Below are 19,252 nucleotides of genomic sequence, written 5' to 3'. Positions count from 1 at the left end.
ATTTTCCCAATCCAGTCTATCATCAATGGGCATTTGGGTTGATTCCAGGTCTTTGCTATTGTAAACAGTGCTGCAATGAACATTCGTGTGCATGTGTCCTTATAGTAGAATGATTTATAGTCCTTTGGGTATATACCCAGTAATGGGATTACTGGGTCAAATGGAATTTCTATTTTTAAGGCCTTGAGGAATCGCCACACTGTCTTCCACAGTGGATGGACTAATTTACACTCCCACCAACAGTGTAAAAGTGTTCCTTTTTCTCCACATCCTTCCAGCATCTGTTGTCTCCAGATTTTTTAATGATCGCCATTCTAACTGGCGTGAGATGGTATCTCAATGTGGTTTTGATTTGCATCTCTCTGATGACCAGTGATGATGAGCATTTTTTCATATGACTGTTGGCCTCATATATGTCTTCTTTTGTAACTTGTCAGTTCATATCCTTTGCCCACTTTTGAATGGGCTTGTTTGTTTTTTTCATGTAAATCTGTTTGAGTTCTTTGTAAATTCTGGATATCAGCCCTTTGTCAGATGGGTAAACTGCAAAAATTTTTTCCCATTCTGTTGGTTGCTTATTCACTCTAGTGACTGTTTCTTTTGCCGTGCAGAAGCTGTGGAGTTTCATTAGGTCCCATTTGTCTGTTTTGGCTTTTGTTGCCAATGCTTTTGGTGTTTTGTTCATGAAGTCCTTGCCTACTCCTATGTCCTGGATAGTTTTGCCTAGATTTTCTTCTAGGGTTTTTATGGTGCCAGGTCTTATGTTTAAGTCTTTAATCCATCTGGAGTTAATTTTAGTGTAAGGTGTCAGGAAGGGATCCAGTTTCTGCTTTCTGGACATGGCTAGCCAGTTTTCCCAACACCATTTGTTAAATAGGGAATCCTTTCCCCATTGCTTGTTTTTGTCAGGTTTATCAAAGATTGTATAGTTGTAGATATGTTGTGTTTCCTCCGGTGCCTCTGCTTTGTTCCGTTGGTCTATATCTCTGTTTTGGTACCAGTACCATGGTGTTTTGATTACTGTAGCCTTGTAGTATAGTTTGAAATCCGGTAGTGTGATGCCCCCCGCTGTGTTCTTTTTGCTTAGAATTGATTTGGCTATGCGGGCTCTCTTTTGGTTCCATATGAAGTTCATGGTGGTTTTTTCCAGTTCTGTGAAGAAAGTCAATGGTAGCTTGATGGGGATAGCATTGATTCTGTAAATTACTTTGGGCAGTATAGCCATTTTCATGATATTAATTCTTCCTAGCCATGAACATGGAATGTTTCTTCATCTGTTTGTGTCCTCTCTGATTTCGTTGAGCAGTGGCTTGTAGTTCTCCTTGAAGAGGTCCCTTACGTTCCTTGTGAGTTGTATTCCAAGATATTTTATTCTTTTTGTAGCAATTGTGAATGGCAGTTCATTCTTGATTTGGCTTTAAGTCTGTTATTGGTGTAGACGAATGCTTGTGATTTTTGCACATTGATTTTATATCCTGAGACTTTGCTGAAGTTGCTTATCAGTTTCAGGAGTTTTTGGGCTGAGGCGATGGGGTCTTCTAGGTATAGTATCATGTCGTCTGCAAATAGAGACAATTTGGCTTCCACCTTTCCTATTTGAATACCCTTTATTTCTTTTTCTTGCCTGATTGCTGTGGCTAGAACTTCCAGTACTATATTGAATAGGAGTGGTGAGAGAGGGCATCCTTGTCTAGTGCCGGATTTCAAAGGGAATGCTTCCAGTTTTTGCCCATTCAGTATGATATTGGCTGTTGGTTTGTCATAAATAGCTTTTATTACTTTGAGATATGTTCCATCGATACCGAGTTTATTGAGGGTTTTTAGCATAAAGGGCTGTTGTATTTTGTCAAATGCCTTCTCTGCGTCAATTGAGATAATCATGTGGTTTTTGTTTTTGGTTCTGTTTATGTGGTGAATTCCGTTTATAGACTTGCGTATGTTGAACCAGCCTTGCATTCCCGAGATGAATCCTACTTGATCGTGATGAATAAGTTTTTTGATGTGCTGTTGCAATCGGCTTGCCAATATTTTATTGAAGATTTTTGCATCTATGTTCATCATGGATATTGGCCGGAAGTTTTCTTTTCTTTTTGGGTCTCTGCTGGGTTTTGGTATCAGGATGATGTTGGTCTCATAAAATGATTTGGGAAGGATTCCCTCTTTTTGGATTATTTGGAATAGTTTTAGAAGGAATGGTACCAGCTCCTCTTTGTGTGTCTGGTAGAATTCGGCTGTGAACCCGTCTGGACCTGGGCTTTTTTTGTGTGGTAGGCTCTTAATTGCTGCCTCGACTTCTGACCTTGTTATTGGTCTATTCATAGGTTCAGCTTCCTCCTGGTTTAGGCTTGGGAGGACACAGGAGTCCAGGAATTTCTCCATTTCTTCCATGTTTACTAGTTTATGCGCATAGAGTTGTTTGTAATATTCTCTGATGATGGTTTGAATTTCTGTGGAGTCTGTGGTGATTTCCCCTTTATCATTTTTTATTGCATCTATTTGGTTTTTCTCTCTTTTATTTTTAATCAATCTGGCTAGTGGTCTGTCTATTTTGTTGATCTTTTCAAAAAACCAGCTCTTGGATTTACTGATTTTTTGAAGGGTTTTTCATGTCTCAATCTCCTTCAGTTCAGCTCTGATCTTAGTTATTTCTTGTCTTCTGCTGGGTTTTGAGTTTTTTTGATCTTGCTCCTTTAGCTCTTTCAATTTTGACGATAGGGTGTCAATTTTGGATCTCTCCATTCTCCCCGTATGGGTACTTATTGCTATATACTTTCCTCTAGAGACTGCTTTAAATGTGTTGCAGAGATTCTGGCATGTTGTGTCTTTGTTCTCATTGGTTTCGAAGAACTTCTTTATTTCTGCCTTCAGTTCATTGTTTACCCAGTCAACATTCAAGAGCCAGTTGTTCAGTTTCCATGAAGCTGTGCGGTTCTGGGTTGGTTTCTGAATTCTGAGTTCTAACTTGATTGCACTATCGTCTGAGAGGCTGTTTGTTATGATTTCAGTTGTTTTGCATTTGCTGAGCAGTGCTTTACTTCCAATTATATGGTCAATTTTAGAGTAGGTGTGATGTGGTGCTGAGAAGAATGTATATTCTGTGGACTTGGGGTGGAGAGTTCTGTAAATGTCTATCAGGTTTGCTTGCTCCAGGTCTGAGTTCAAGCCCTGGATATCCTTGTTGATTTTCTGTCTGGTTGATCTGTCTAATATTGACAGTGGAGTGTTAAAGTCTCCCACTATTATTGTGTGGGAGTCTAAGTCTCTTTGTAAGTCATTAAGAACTTGCCTTATGTATCTGGGTGCTCCTGCGTTGGGTCCATATATGTTCAGGATCGTTAGCTCTTCTTGTTGTATCGATCCTTTTACCATTATGTAATGGCCTTCTTTGTCTCTTTTGATCTTTGTTGCTTTAAAGTCTATTTTATCAGAGATGAGAATTGCAACTCCTGCTTTTTTTTGCTCTCCATTAGCTTGGTAAATCTTCCTCCATCCCTTTATTTTGAGTCTTTGTGTATCCTTGCATGTGAGATGGGTTTACTGAATACAGCACACTGATGGGTTTTGGCTTTTTGTCCAATTTGCCAGTCTGTGTCTTTTGATTGATGCATTTAGTCCATTTACATTTAAGGTTAATATTATTATGTGTGAATTTGATACTGCCATTTTGATGCTAAGTGGCTGTTTTGCCCATTAGTTGTTGTAGATTCCTCATTATATTGATGCTCTTTAGCATTTAGTGTGATTTTGGAATGGCTGGTACTGGTTGTTCCTTTCTATGTGTAGTGCCTCTTTCAGGAGCTCTTGTAAAGCAGGCCTGGTGGTGACAAAATCTCTGAGTACTTGCTTGTTTGCAGGGGATTTTATTTTTACTTCACTTATGAAGCTCAGTTTGGCTGGATATGAAATTCTGGGTTGAAAGTGCTTTTCTTTAAGAATGTTGAATATTGGCCCCCACTCTCTTCTGGCTTGTAGTGTTTCTGCCGAGAGATCTGCTGTGAGTCTGATGGGCTTCCCTTTGTGGGTGACCCGACCTTTCTTTCTGGCTGCCCTTAGTATTTTCTCCTTCATTTCAACCTTGTTGAATCTGACGATTATGTGCCTTGGGGTTGCTCTTTTTGTGGAATATCTTTGTGGTGTTCTCTGTATGTCCTGCATTTGAGTGTTGACCTGTCTTGCTAGGTGGGGGAAATTTTCCTGGATGATGTCCTGAAGAGTATTTTCCAGCTTGGATTCATTCTCTTTGTCTCCTTCTGGTACACCTGTCAAACGTAGGTTAGGTCTTTTCACATAGTCCCACATTTCTTGGAGACTTTGTTCATTCCTTTTTGCGCTTTTTTCTCTAATCTTGGTTTCTCGTTTTATTTCATTGAGTTGATCTTCGACTTCAGATATTCTTTCTTCTGCTTGGTCAATTCGGCTATTGAAACTTGTGCATGCTTCGCGAAGTTCTCGTATTGTGTTTTTCAGCTCCTTTAATTCATTCATATTCCTCTCTAAGTTATCCATTCTTGTCATTTCCTCAAATCTTTTTTCAAGGTTCTTAGTTTCTTTGCATTGATTTAGAACATGTTCTTTTAGCTCATGGAAGTTTCTCATTATCTATTGTCTGAAGCCTAATTTCGTCATTTCATCACAGTCATTCTCCGTCCAGCTTTGTTCCCTTGCTGGTGAGGAGTTTTGGTCCTTTCTAGGAGGCGAGGTGTTCTGGTTTCGGGTGTTTTCCTCCTTTTTGCGCTGGTTTCTTCCCATCTTTGTGGATTTATCTACTTGTTGTCTGCGTAGTTGCTGACTTTTCGATTGGGTCTCTTAGTGGACACCCAGATTGTTGGTGATGAAGTATTTCTGTTACTTGGTTTTCCTCATACCAGTCTAGTCCCTTCGCTGTACGAATGCTGAGGTCCACTCCAGGCCCTGCTTGTCTGGGGTACACCTGTAGCAGCTGCAGAACAGTGAGGGATGCTACCAGTTTCTTTTTCTACTATCTTTGTCCCAGGATGATGCCTGCCAAATGTCAGTCTTTTGGATATGAGGGGTCAGGGAGCTGCTTGAGGAGACAGTCTGTACTTTATAGGGGCTCAATTGCCGAGCTGTGAGCCCTGTTGTTCATTCAGGGCTGTTAGGCTGCTATGTTTGATTCTGCTGCAACAGAGCTCATTAAAAACCCCCTTTTTTTCCTCAAATGCTCTGTCTTGGGGGGTTGGGGCTTTGTTTTTGGATGTCTGTTGAGGTGTCCTGCCCAGGTAGAAGGCAGTCTAATCACTATTTGACTGCCGAGGCTTCGCCCTGCTGTTGTGAGGCTCGCCCTGTTGCTGCAGGCTCTTGCTGTTCTGCTGCATTCTCCACCACGGGCTACTCCCTGCAGCGGAGTCTCTCTGTTGTAGCGGGTTGCCTTGGCAACGGCAGGCTGTGTCAGCAGTGGGCATGTATCTCAGTAGGGGCGGGTTGCCTTGGCAACTGCAGCCTGCGTCAGCAGTGGGCGTGTGCCTCAGTCAGGGTGGGTTGCCTCGGTAATGGTGGACACCCCTCCCCCACGGAGCGCCTCAGGGACGGTCTCCACGGCGAGCGTTTGGAATCGCCATTTTGTCTGTCCCACTGCACTATCCCACACGCTGTGTCCCTGCAATCCCCTGGGCTGGCCCACTGCCCAAGTCCCTTTCAGTCCCGAGTTCAGCCCTCTCAAGTCTCAGGTTGCCGTTTCAACAGGGCACCCGGACAAGCGCACCCTGTGGGGATCGCTGGGTAGGGCCGGCCGCTGCCACCCCGGCTGCCGGCTTCTCCAGGCAGAGCCTCTGCCTGGTGTCCTGCGTCCCCCTTATACTTGGGAATTTCCCCATTCTGTGGGCAACAAAGATCAGTCTGAAAATGCAGCTTTGACTCACCTCTCTGCGGATTAACTGAGAGCTTAAATCCTGGGTTGTTGTCACAGCGCCATCTTGAGTTCCCTCCCCTATTTTATTTTTTATTGTTATGTCTTTTACTTGTGCCTGGAAAGGACTCTAAGGAAAGTTTTGAATTTTGATTTTAAATGATTTCATACAGTTTTGAGAGCCTCCATGTAACAGGACATTGAGAGGAGGTCACATTTTATACCAAAAAAGGATTTGGCCAACTGGAAGAATTTGTTGCCAGTAAGGGCAGTGAACATGCAAATGGTAGAGGAGGTGCCATCCTTGGATTTTTTATTTATTGTCATCTGATTATGTTTTATTTCTTGAATACTTTTCTAGGTGTTACACACTTGCTGAAATCTTTATGGGCACACAATATGTTATTCTAAACACAAAAGCTTTAGATTAGGTTGCAGTATTATTTTTTACATCATCTTCAAACGTGTTATTCAGTCCTACTATTCTCAAGTTGTTGGACATTTGGGTCAGTCTATAAGCATAATTTATATATTCCATAATTTGCGGGCTACATGAATGGACTAAGCACAGTGTTTTATGCACTTACCTGATGTTGGTATCTTTTGTTGTAAGATGCCTAACTTCTCTGGGTCATTCTGGACTGATGATAAAGCCCTTTGTGGTACTGATCTCTCCCCTGAGTTGTTTTTTTTCTTTTAAATCTCTCTTAATGGTACCGCCCACTGTCCTAGGCTACAGGAATCCAGGCAATCCATTCTTAGCCCAGTGTCTCTCTGTAGCCTTGGGACAAATCTGTCTATTCTGTCTTCTTAATATCCTTTGATTCCATACCTTCTCTCCATCTCTACTGCCTTAGCCCAAGCGAGACCCTTGCAGTGACCTCCTAACTTCTCCCCCTCTACCTCCAGGCTTGCCCATCATCTAATCCATCTTCTCCAGTGCTTCCAGCAGTTCCTTCTAAAATGCTTCTTTGGTTATGCCCCTGTTGTCATGGCCCCTTAGCAGTGTCTGAGTTAGAGCGTCTCACAGTTACATTCTCCTTCTTACTCACATTCTCTTTGTTGATATTTATTTCCTCCCCCAAGACAGTTTCCATCTTGATTTGATGTGTATCTCTCTGCATTGTTTTTACTGCTTTATTGGGGCTAATTGGCATAAATTAATTGCACCCGTTTAAAACATTCAGTTTGATAATTTTGCCATATGCACGCACCTGTGAAGCCATCACCACACTACAACATAATGAGCATATTAATCACCTTCAGAAGTTATCTCTTGCCCCATTATGATCCCTTCCTCCCATCTTTTCCCACCTATCATCTTCCCCATTCCCTTTTCCAAGGGATATAAAGAAAAAAGTAATATATTTATATGCTTTTGGAATTATTTTTATATGAGGAGAAAATATGCAAAGCCCCTTCTAACTTGGGATCTTTGAAAGCATTTTCAATGAAAACAATCAAACCAGTTTACCAAGATGTATCGATTATGTACTTGATATCACTAGGTGGATAAGTTCTGTGGGGGACAAAAACGAGATAATTATTTGGCTTCAAGGTTTATATTGTGTAGTTGAAAGCATAAGATGCACTTACACAATTAGCAGCCAGTGACCAATAGTAGATATCAAAGCCATATATTGAGTGATAAATGGAGATGGATGTGGTGGGGTAGGCTTAGCTCATAGTTTGGATACAGAGTTCCACTTTATCTGAATCTGTGGTGTTTGTGTTATCTACCTGGAGGCATGCATTAAATCACATTCTGCTAGACTTCAGTGTAACTGAAAGAGAGGGGTTCCAGAGTCAGACAGGGCTGTGTTGGGATTCCATGCCTGTGCTGACCTGTGACTTGTGCAAGTAATTTTCTGAGCTCAGTCTCTCTTCATTTATAAAAGAGAGAGATTTAAACCCATGTCATAATGATATTGCAAGAATTAGAGATATCATATGTAAAATGTCTCTATTCTTAGTAATATCAAAAATAATAATACTGTACTTACTATGGGCTCTTATTATTCTTTGCAATTTATCTCATTTAATTCATAAAACAATTCCAGCATATTATTTCTCTAAAAAGAATAACTTTTGTCCCATGCCCTATTGATGAGCATATTGTCATATGTAGGTCACAGGCCCAGTTTTGTTAAAGTACTCTTTATAATGTCTGTTATAATAGGCTCTCAGATAAAATATGGGCCCTTAGTAGGTATCCAATGAATGTTAATTTCCCTTCCACACTGCAAATATTCATCTCAGCCCCTTAAGTGATTGCTGGGTAAGACAATTAAACATCTTTTATTTTGCAGTTTTAGAGCTGTAATCAATTTTTATTTTCCCAGATACTTTTGGGGATTTTAGAATTGCTGTCTAAAACATCTGCCCTGGCCTAGTGCTAGTCAGCTTTAAAGAAAGCATCATGTGTTTGCAGCAAACTCAAGGATTAAATGCAGGAGGTTCTGAACTGAAGATGGAGGCAGGAAAAAGGGTCTTTGGTTTAAAATAGCATCAGAGCATTATAGCAGCTTTATTTTACAATTATAGCTAATATTGCTTCATAAATTGCTACCTACGTAATGAAGTCACTACATACAAAAATTTCTATCCAGTCACTTTCCACTAATTAGCTCTAAGCCTTTAAGTCTTTTACATCACATATGACAGAATTATCAACAAGTATTATTAAGTGTTATAGTGTGAAATCGTCCCCAAATGGAATTGAGTATAATCTTTTGTGATTACGAAGTATATGGCTGCACCCTGTAATTTTAAAATCTGGAGTGGCTAAGTATTAAACTTGATACCAAGGGCATTAATATGAAAGAAAAAAACTTAAATGGCTCATGAAACACTTTTCTCAAGAGGTACTTTTTTATATTTCAATTTCTTTCTTTTAAACAGTGTTCTGAAATGAAGCCAGCAATAACATGTGCATAGTAGCTGCTAGAAAAATTCAGGTGTTAAGCAAGATGGGTCCCTGGATGGAGATGCTAATAATATATAGAAAATAAGCACCATTTCCAATCCACGCAGCCCACTATGGTGTTTGGGTGCAGGATACTTAGCTTTCCTGTGGGAAAACTGAAGGTCTTCCACCTTGGCCTTGGAAACATTGTACTCATGATGCATTCTACTCTCTGGCAAATTCGCTGAGGAGAATACTGGACGATAACATGGGTGCTATGGAAAAGGGTTACATGATATTTTGGGGTTAAAGAAAGTGAACATTACACATACAAGTTTCTTCTAATATAGATAGTGGAAATTATTTCCTTTTTTTTTTTGAGACGGAGTTTTGCTCTTGTTACCCAGGCTGCAGTGCAATGGTGTGATCTCGACTCACCGCAACCTCCGCCGAAGTGCTGGGATTATAGTCGTGAGCCACTGCGCCTGGCCAATTATTTACATTTTAAAGAGTAATTTGAATTTGTTTTTTCCAGATTAGGAGTAAGAGGAAATAACTCTAAGGTTAGTAAAGTCTTAGAACAAGATACATGATTCATTCCTTTATTCATTATTCATTTGATGATACTGACTGACAACTATATGTCTGGCCCTGTTGTAAGGACTAACAATTCATATTCTAGTCAGCTGAACATCACATGTTTCTGCTCGCATAGATTCTTAAAATCTTGTGGCAGAGAGACACAATAAATGGGCTAAATCAGTTTTAAAAAATCATATTTCAGACAGTGATAACCACTAAGAAGAAATGAAAGCAAGGAAGAACGATAAGTATTAAGGTGAGGGTGTTTAGATTTCAGATCTCTCTCCAGGAAAGGTCATATTATGTAAGTGACATTTAGGAAAAGGCCGGAAGGGAGGTAACAGTGCAAGTTATCCAGTTATCTAATGAAAATGTAGTCCAGGCCTGGGAAACAGAAACTGCAAATGCCCTAGGGTAGGAATGCCTTCACTGTGTTCAGAGACCAGCAAGGGGGCCAGTGTAACTGGAGCGAGTGCACAAGGCTGAAGGCAGTGGGGTGTGTGACCAAGGAAAGCATGGGAGGCCACTTACTTGGAATCTTGTGGATAATAGGTTCTTTGATTTTTATCTGGAGTAAGATAGGAAGGCACTAGAGGGTTCCAAACAAAGGAGTGAATAACCTGGCTAAATTTTTAACAGAATATGTCTGACAGCTTTGAAAATAAAGAATACAGGTAGAAGTAAGGAGACCATTTTTAACAGTTCGGACTCTTATTTCTCATTCTTCCTGACTCTATGGGATACAAGTATACCACTTTTACAGATGGGTAACTGAAAATAACTCACAATTTTTACAAAGTAGGTGTCAGAACTGCAAGTAAAGCCACATTGTCTGATTTTAAAACACTCCACACTATAGCATTGTCCCTCTGTTCTTTCTCATGTACAGTAAATACTACAAACTAGCATGGTATATGGAGATCCTCAATTGTATATCATAGCACTGGAGAGTGTGCAAACGTGGATACAAATCATTAACAAATCTGAAATATTTTTTTTTCTTTACATTAGGACCGCTTGGTTTTACATGGATTAAACATTATTGTACATATGATAAGGGAAGTAAAACATTTACAATGAGTGTTTCAGAAATGAAATCCAGTGGGAAAATGGTGAGTTAGTTTTGGTTTTTGTTTGTTTTTTAAACTGTTTGTTATTTAAGTAATGGAATTTTTAAAAATCATGTTTGTTTCTCTAGTTAACATATACACATTTACAAAAAAAAAAAATAGAAGTCAAATATTTTCTCTCATTTTTGTGACCTGAATGACTTGAAAAGAGTAGCCAGGGCTTTCCTTTAACTTGGCCATGACATATTTATGAGCAGCTGAGTTAAATATAGGGATCCTTCAGTAGATTACAGAGGTGTCGTCTCACATTTCCGGCAGCAGAGTTATTTGTCTATGCTGTGGGTTGGCCAGCAGCCCAGGAAGGGACTGTCCATGGCTGGAGCAGGCTCAGAGATTCTGTATCTTTCCCCTGGGTGGCCTCTGGGGGAGGCTACGTTTGTCACTGCATGCCTTGTCCCCTTCTGCACTGCACACTGTTTGCCAAAATGCCAGCTAACAAGGTTTCTCAGAAGAAACCAATAGATGCTCACTTACCCCAAAAGTAAATTGGTTACTGAATGTCTCACATAGCTAGTGAATAGCATGGAATACAGTGTACTTTGAGGAAATGCTACAGAGAGCTTTCTTGCCTGTAGCATATAATCTTCTTGTGAGTTAAGGTCACAATATGGCCAATGATTTAACCTGTGAATTAATTAGGTCACAATCTAAGTATCCTAGAGCTGGGAGTTATGCTAAAGATAATTTAGTCCAGCCTTATTTTAACCGATTAGAAAATAAAGTTAGTAGAAATTAAGTGCCTTTCCCAGATAATTAGTGGTATAGATCATGGCAGAGGTAAATGTGGATCTAACTTAGACACATACTCAAATACGTCATTAGAAACTTATTGTACTTGGGCGTTCATCAGAGTCTAATAATTCAAAATGAAAGACATAAAATACAGGGGAACATAGCAGAGAAAAAGAAACCTTAGTTGCTACCATCATGGGAAGTTACTATGTGCCATAACACACTTAAGTTTTCCGCTCTCATAGTTACTACCGTAAATCCAACTTATGTGACAGTGAATTAATAATGTAAGTAGACCAAGCCAAAGGTCTGTTAATAAATTGATGACATTTGCAACCACAGATAAGAAATAACCATACATTAGGTAAACGTTCCCCTTTAAATAGACTGGCATCTCAGGTACAGAAGAGAATTTCTAAGAATGTGGCCTATGTTGTATCTTGTCCTGGGAATCGGTTTTAGTAGCAGAGTTGCAGCGTGTTACCAGTAAAACTATCGGATGGTGTTACATTGGTGCAAAAGTAATTGCATTTTTTCCCATTATTTTTAGTGAGAAAACCACAATTCCTTTTGCACCAACCTAACATATGTGATATCAACAGCATTAAATTATGTATATACTGGAACTATATTATTTTGGTAGTTCTCTTATAATCCTGAGCTAGTTATCATTTAAGGCTCTAATAAAAAGACACACACATGATACTAATCTCTTTGCAATCCAGGGAGTTTTGATTAAGAGCAACAAATGTTGTATCACTCTGTTTATCTAATTCTGATGTTAAATGACTGTATAACTTTAAACCTTTTTAAATCTAAGTACTGAGGGAATGTACATTATAGTATAATTTAACACTGTGTAAGTAAAATATGTTGAAGGTTACTGCACAGGCATGTTACAGAATTCTTTTAGATAAAACATGTATTTGCCATTAATTAGCAAATGGTTTCATGTATTGTGATCGGACAGTTACAGTTAGAAATCAACAAAAAGGACAGGGTATGATGTGATCTTTATACATAACCTATACTCTGTTAAACATTTTAATGTAGCAACTTGAGCACGTGTATTTAATATATTTCAGTTCACCTTGTCAGCTTTTTAAAACTGTGGTACTCTTCTTGTTTCAGAATGGCCTTGTTACTAGCTCACCAGAAATGTTTAAATTAAAATCTTGTATCCGACGGAAGACAGATTCAATTGACAAACGATTCTGCTTTGACATAGAAGTAGTTGAAAGGTTTGAGCTTTTCTTTTCACTTTATTTTTTTAAATAAGCTACACAATGTTTCTTTCTGTATTTAAATATAAACATGAGACAGGAGTCAAGTGTTTTCCAGTCTTTAAAAAAACAGCATACATGTTTATTTTATTCTTTCATATTGTTATTGCATGATAATTTCAAGAAAGCAAGTCAGATCCAGGATGCTAGAGAAAGCTAGCATCACTCAAAGCAGAATCTGAAAAATCAATATACATGACTGTATTAGGAGAAGGTGCTTGTAGTGGCCTCGTGGTCCCCATTACAATGAAGGAATCCAACAGCTATTTTATGGCTCCAGGATCAGCCTTTTGGTGGGCTTTTGAAGCTTGGTGGCCTTCCTTCCAAGGAATAAGATACAGGTGGGAATACCATAAGCCTCTTTCAGGTAACTTAAGTTTTATGCCTGTAGGATGCCGACTGAATATTCTGGGTATTCTTAGCCCAAAGTATTGGAAGAGATGTAAATGTCATGACTCTAAGTTTGTAATTTAGTGGAATTACTTAGCTCTACTCCTTTATTGTATCAATACTAGTAGAATAAAAAGAAAATATGGAGTATGCTTCTTGCTCTCTGCTCTGTAATCCATGATCTATTTTTCTTCTCCTGCATTACTACCACAATATTATGAATACCCTAGCTTATAGTATGTGTCCATCCATGTATACACTTTGTATACGATGACTTACTATATATGCTCATATACTATAGCTTCTAGCTACAGGTATACCTCAGAGATATTGCAGGTTAGGTTCCTCTGATATCCACTTTATTATAGTGGATATCATAATAAACTGAATCAGAAATTTTTGAGTTTCTCAGTGCATATAAAAGTTATGTTTATACTACACTGCAGTCCATTAAGTGTGCCATAGCATTATGTGTAAAAAAATATACATCCTTAATTTTAAAATATTTTAAATAGTATGAATGGTCCTCTGAATCTTCAGTGAATAGTAATCTTTTTCCTGGGGAAGGATTTTGCCTCAGTGTTGGTAGCTGCTAAGTGATCAGCATGGTGGTTACCAAGGGATGGGTGGCAATGCCCGTTTTCTTAAAATAAGACAGCAGTAAATTTTGCCCCATCAGTTGACTCTTGATTTCAACAAAGATTTCTCTGTACCATGCAATGCGGTTTGATAGCATTTTACTCAGTAGGCCTTCTTTCAAAATTGGAGTCACTCCTCTCAACCCTGCCATACTACACTGTCAGCTAAATGTATGTGATACACTAAATTCTTTGTTATTTCAACAATGTTTATAGCATCTTCACCAGGAGTAGCTTCCATCTCAAGAAACCACTTTCTTTGCTTAGCCATAAGAAGCAACTCCTCATCCTTTCAAGTTTTATTATGAGATAGCAGCAATAAAGTTACATCTTTTAGAAAGCTCCACTTCTAATTCCAGCATTCTTGCTGTTTTGACTACATCTGCAGTAACTTCCTCTGAAGTCTTGAACCCCTCCAACTCATCCCTAAGAGTTGGAATCAGTTTCTTTTAAACTGCTGTTAATTGAATATTTTGGCTTCCTCCCATGAGGGACGAATGTCCTTAATGGTGTCTAAAATTATGAATCCTTTCTAGAAGGTTTTCAGTGTACTTTACCCAGATCTATCAGAGGAATCATTACTTATCGCAGTGCAAGCCTAATTAAATGTATTTCTTAAAGAATAAGACTTGGAAGTCTAACTTACTTCTTGATCCGTGTGCTGCAGTATGGATATTGTGGGAGAAGTCATGAAGATATTATTCTCCATGTAAATCTCTATCAGAACTCTTCAGTGACAGTTACATTGTCAATGGGCAGTAATATTTAGAAGCAAACCTTTTAATCTAAGCAGTAGATCTCAGCAGTGGTTTAAAATACTCAGTAAAGCAATGCTGTAAACGGTTGTGCTGTCATTCAGGCTTTATTTTTCCATTTTTAGAGAATGGGTAGAGCAGATTTAGCATAATTTTTAAGAACCCCAGGATTTTCAGAATGATACACAAGTATTGACTCTCTGACTTAAAGTCACCAGTTACGTTAACTTCCACCAGAGTCAGCCCATTCCTTGAAGCTTTGAAGCCAGATGGTGACTTCTTTCTATCTGTGAAAGTCCTAAATAAGGCCATCTTCCAACAGAAGGCCTCATCTCCAGTGAAAATCTGTTGTTTCCTGTGGCTGCCTTCATCTTCTGTATAACCTGCTGCAGCTTCTACATCAGCACTTGCTGCTTCATGTTACACTTTATATTATGCAAATGACTTCTTTCCTCAAACATTATGGACCACCTTCTGCTAGCTTCATACTTTTAATCTACAGCTTACTCATCTCTCTCAGCCTTCATAAAATTGAAGACAGTTAGGGCCTTGCTGTGGATGAGGCTTTGGCTTAAGAGAATGTTATGTCTGGTTTGATTTTCTATCCACACGCTAACACTTTCCCCATATCAATAATAAGGTTGTTTTGATTTACTAGCATTTGTGTATTCATTAGAGTGATACTTTTCATTTCCTTTAAGAACTTTTCCTTTGCATCCACAGCTTGGTTAATTGCTTGGCACAAGAGACCTAGCTTTTAGGCTATCTTGGAATTCAACATGTATTTCTCACTAAGTTTGGTCATTTATAGCTTTTGATTTAACGTGAGAGACATGCTAATCTTCCTTTTACTTAAACACCTAGAGGCATTGTGAGATTATTGATTGGATTAATTTTAATATTGTTATATCTCAGGGAATAGGAAGGCCCAGGAGAGGGAGAGAGATGGGGAAATGGCCAACCAGTGGAGCAGTGGCACACACAACTTTTGTTAACTGTTTGCCATCTTATGTGGACATAGTTAGTGGCACCCCAGAACAATGACAATAGTAGTATCAGAGATCACTGATCATACATCACATGATAGATATAATAACAATGAAAAATTCCACATATTGCAAGAATCACCAAAGTGTGGCACAGACACAATGTGAGCAAATGCTGCCGGGAAAAGCGTGCTGATAGACGTGCTCAACACCGGTTGACACAAGCAAACCATCAATTTGTTAAAAATAGAGTGTCTGTGAAGCTCAATCACGCAGAGAAATTCATTGAGGTATTACCTGTATCTAGTAGGGCACTGACCCTGTTCTCAGGCTGCTTTAGATTATGTTGGCTCTTTTGCCCTGTATGATTTTGAAGATCCACTTATTAAATTCCCCTTGTCTCTCAAAATATCTTTTGGGGTTTTGACTGGAGTTGCAGTAAAGTTTTCAGTGGGTACAGAATTAACCTCTTCTTGAATATTTTACATATATTTTTTCAAATTTACCTTTGGGCACCTTCTTTTTATTGTTATTTTGAATAGGATTCTTTTTATGAGTTGAATTTTGGTTTCCTAAATGGTTAAGACTACTGTATAGAGAGGGTGTTAGTTTATTTATACGGCAAGCTCTTATCTGACCTACTTGCTAAGCTCTTTATTAGTTTTAATAGTTTTATGAAGAGACTTCTGGATTTTCTATGTAGACAAATACCAACCTGTTAGTGCTTTCTCTTATTTTAACACATTTCAGTTATATAACCTTGGAGCACTTTATTAAACCCTGTACTTAGGTTTTTTTGGTCTGTAAATTAAGGATAGTGAGTACTCACCCCAGAAGATTGTTTTCAGGATTAAATGAGAGAATTAAGGTTCATAACACAGTGCCTGTCACATAGTAAATATCCAACAAATACTGATTTTCAGTATTTTATTGTTGGTATTACTACACTGGCTTAAATTCTCCAATATCAAATTAATATTTATATACATTTCCAGTTTCTTGTCATTCTCATGATCTGTCTTCTTGTTTGCAGAAGATATAGTTATTATTTATTTTTTCATTCCAGCTTTTAAATCATAAAATATTTGTAATAAAAATTTCTTTTCAACGTTCCTCTTCACAGATTTCTCAATTTCCTGTTTAATTTAATCTGTTTCTAATATTTTATATCTTTTCCTTCATATCTGGTTCTCTCCCATCTTTCTCTGCCCTTTGTTTCTTTCTTGAAGTGTACCCTTAAGTAACTATTTCAGAATGACAGCATGGGAGAGAATTATTTTTAAATAAATTCATTTCGATATTGTCATCACGGTATAGAGAAATGTCATTTGGTTTTCGTGTCTTTTTAAATGTTATCTAGTTATGATATGAGGCTTTCCACATTGTCACATACTCACTGAAATTGTTTTTGGTGACTAGACTGCACCACATCAGGGTCAAGTTCCCATATTGTGGAATTCATAGATGGCTTTGAAGAATGTAACCTTTGCATCCTTTTTGATCATTTCAAGGAAAATAGTTTGAAATTAGTGTTTTTCAGACAGTTCTGTACCAAAAACAATTAATGATTTTACCACTTGTGATCATTAGAATTAAAAACATTTTTTGCATATCCAGTGATTTTTCTGAAAGGTATTGAGGTTCGATCTTTTTCTTTTCTTTTTTTAAAATTCCTATGTTTTTCTCCTCTCTCTTCATTTCTTTTTTCTCTTAACTTTAATTTTCTTCAAATTTTATATTTATAGTTAACTGAGAATTTAAAAAGTAGTAAATGTATAAATATATAAAATATTTGTTTTAATAGGCATGGGATCATCACATTACAGGCCTTCTCAGAAGCTAATAGAAAACTCTGGCTTGAAGCCATGGATGGGAAGGAACCGGTAAGACTATGATACAGTCTATAATTTAGTTTTTATTGTTCTAATAATTACAAAGTATGGAAATTCTTTTCATAGAGAGTATAAAATGTTTTGCCCATAGTATAATTGAAAATATTTAAAAAGGAATCAGAGGAGTAGATACTTTTACTGCTTTCCTAGTCTCACTCATGGCAGGTAACTCTACCTTTCTGACTTAGTTTATAAGGGGACTTTCAGGACTCACATAAAACCCTAAAGTTACTTCTTAAAAAATGACACACTCATCACCTTGGCTGGACCCATTAAGTTATCTTATTCAGTTAATAATTACCACGTGCCCAGTCTTTGCAGGGCCTGTGCTAGGCATGGATTAGAGTGATGAACAAGGTTCAGGGTAAGAACTGATTCTCTAATCGAAATCACTTTTTAAATGTATAATTTGATAAAACTGCCTGTGGCTTGACATTTTCACTTCCATACATATCCCCATTTTTTAATAGTTATTTTGAAATTGGTATGATCTTACAACTTATAAAAATTCGGAAGGCTTATGTAAAAAGGAGGCGGAATCATTCATCACTGTCTGTTTTCTTAAGGATCACTGTTATTAGATTAGCAGAGGGTGAACACACAGAGGAAACAGGAGTCCCCATCTGGTCACTTGAGAACCATTCATTAGATGGCAAAGAACCTGTACAGCCATAGTACCTTACAAAGTGTGGTCTGCAGACTTCAAGACCCTCCCTCAAACTGTGTTACCAGTCCACAGTAAGATCAGTGCAGAAAGTATGATGCAGCTTTTAGAAAATCATGTAGTCCCTTAGGTTATTTCAAGTCTGCTAAATGTAATTTAAAAGTTGGAATGCTGCATTGATTCTTTATTATTTTCTATTTCAATTTTATTATATTTTACACAAATGTTAATAATAGATTTAAAAGAAAATTCACTCTCTACCTGAAATAGTTCAGAAGCCCTGACTTACAGCAAATTTAGGGAATAGTTTGTTAGCCCAGTGATGTACAAGTTAGGATTATGTACATTGACAACATGCTAAGCAGGAAATTGGAAGAAGGAGCAATCAGGTGAAATCCATTATGAGATACTTTCTGAGAAAAGGCACATTATGCATCATACTGGTGAAGAGAGTAAGATGCATAAATCAGATGAAGGTAGAACCTTGTCCAGGGCAGACAGCTGTGGATGGAAAAGGAGTGGGAAGTGAGGGTAGCTGAACCACAGAAAGGAAGTTGGTTGATAGTGGACACAGTGTTGTAGGACCTTGGAATCCAAGGCACTCTTTTTGTATATTAGTATACAAGATATCACTTTGTTAATCTTTTGTGCTGGGTCATTAACTGGAAGTAATTGATGGACATCCTTTGTTTTTTAGATTTACACTCTGCCTGCCATTATAAGCAAGAAAGAAGAAAGTAAGTCCTTTTAATAGTTATTTAAAATTTTGTCATATAGTCGTTTTTAACACAAAAACATGTGATTGTAAGTATTCCGGTGAAATAGTATAATACCATTGATCTCATGGTACAGCAAATTTGAAATTTTTATTTAAAAAGTTTCTCATGTTAAAACCACAAACTACTGGTATTACAGAAACAGAAGTTAATTTTTATTTCTTGGTGTTTATTTACATGCCGTGCTTTATCTCTGATAGACATTTGAGAAAGTTGATATTTAGCACAATTATTTACCTAGATAATTATATTTTATTATATATAAATATATAATTATATGTTAATAACTATGATATATAATTATACAAATATATAATTGTGTTAACAAATATATAATTATATATAATAGCATATTTATATATCTATATCTATATAAATATATAAAACATAGAGAGCTTCTTTGTCTTATTTTCTCTGCTCTAGTTTTCTTAGAAGTACAAGACTGAAGACCGAAACACTTCTTGCTGGTTTAGGTAGATAGTGACCAAGACTGTAAAGTATAAGGACCTTGTCATTATACATGATATATGTAGAAAAAGATGTTATTAGTATATTATTACTGAATCATTGTTATGTAGTCATTCTTTATAAACACAGTTTATATGTTTTTTATTGTGTTCTGAATCCTCTTTAATTACCTGCCAACTTCTTGC

The 19,252-nt window shown here is 37.6% G+C and overlaps 1 protein-coding gene across 7 annotated transcripts in view; it reads left to right on the top strand.

Annotated features, from left to right (window-relative positions):
• The window catches only part of ARHGAP42 (Rho GTPase activating protein 42), a 316,830-nt gene that overhangs the window by 248,963 nt on the left and 48,615 nt on the right, over nt 1-19,252 (top strand). For all 7 annotated transcript variants that reach the window (XM_035265195.3, XM_054241785.2, XM_002754646.6 and 4 more), the window contains 4 exons: nt 10,365-10,465; nt 12,347-12,456; nt 17,072-17,150; nt 18,521-18,560. In XM_035265195.3, coding sequence (XP_035121086.1) covers nt 10,365-10,465; nt 12,347-12,456; nt 17,072-17,150; nt 18,521-18,560 — 330 coding nt within the window. The remainder of the gene's footprint in view (nt 1-10,364; nt 10,466-12,346; nt 12,457-17,071; nt 17,151-18,520; nt 18,561-19,252) is intronic.

This window comes from Callithrix jacchus, chromosome 10 (assembly GCF_049354715.1).
Source record: "Callithrix jacchus isolate 240 chromosome 10, calJac240_pri, whole genome shotgun sequence".
Taxonomy (NCBI): domain Eukaryota; kingdom Metazoa; phylum Chordata; class Mammalia; order Primates; family Cebidae; genus Callithrix; species Callithrix jacchus.
This window is presented reverse-complemented; position numbering and strand designations above follow the sequence as displayed.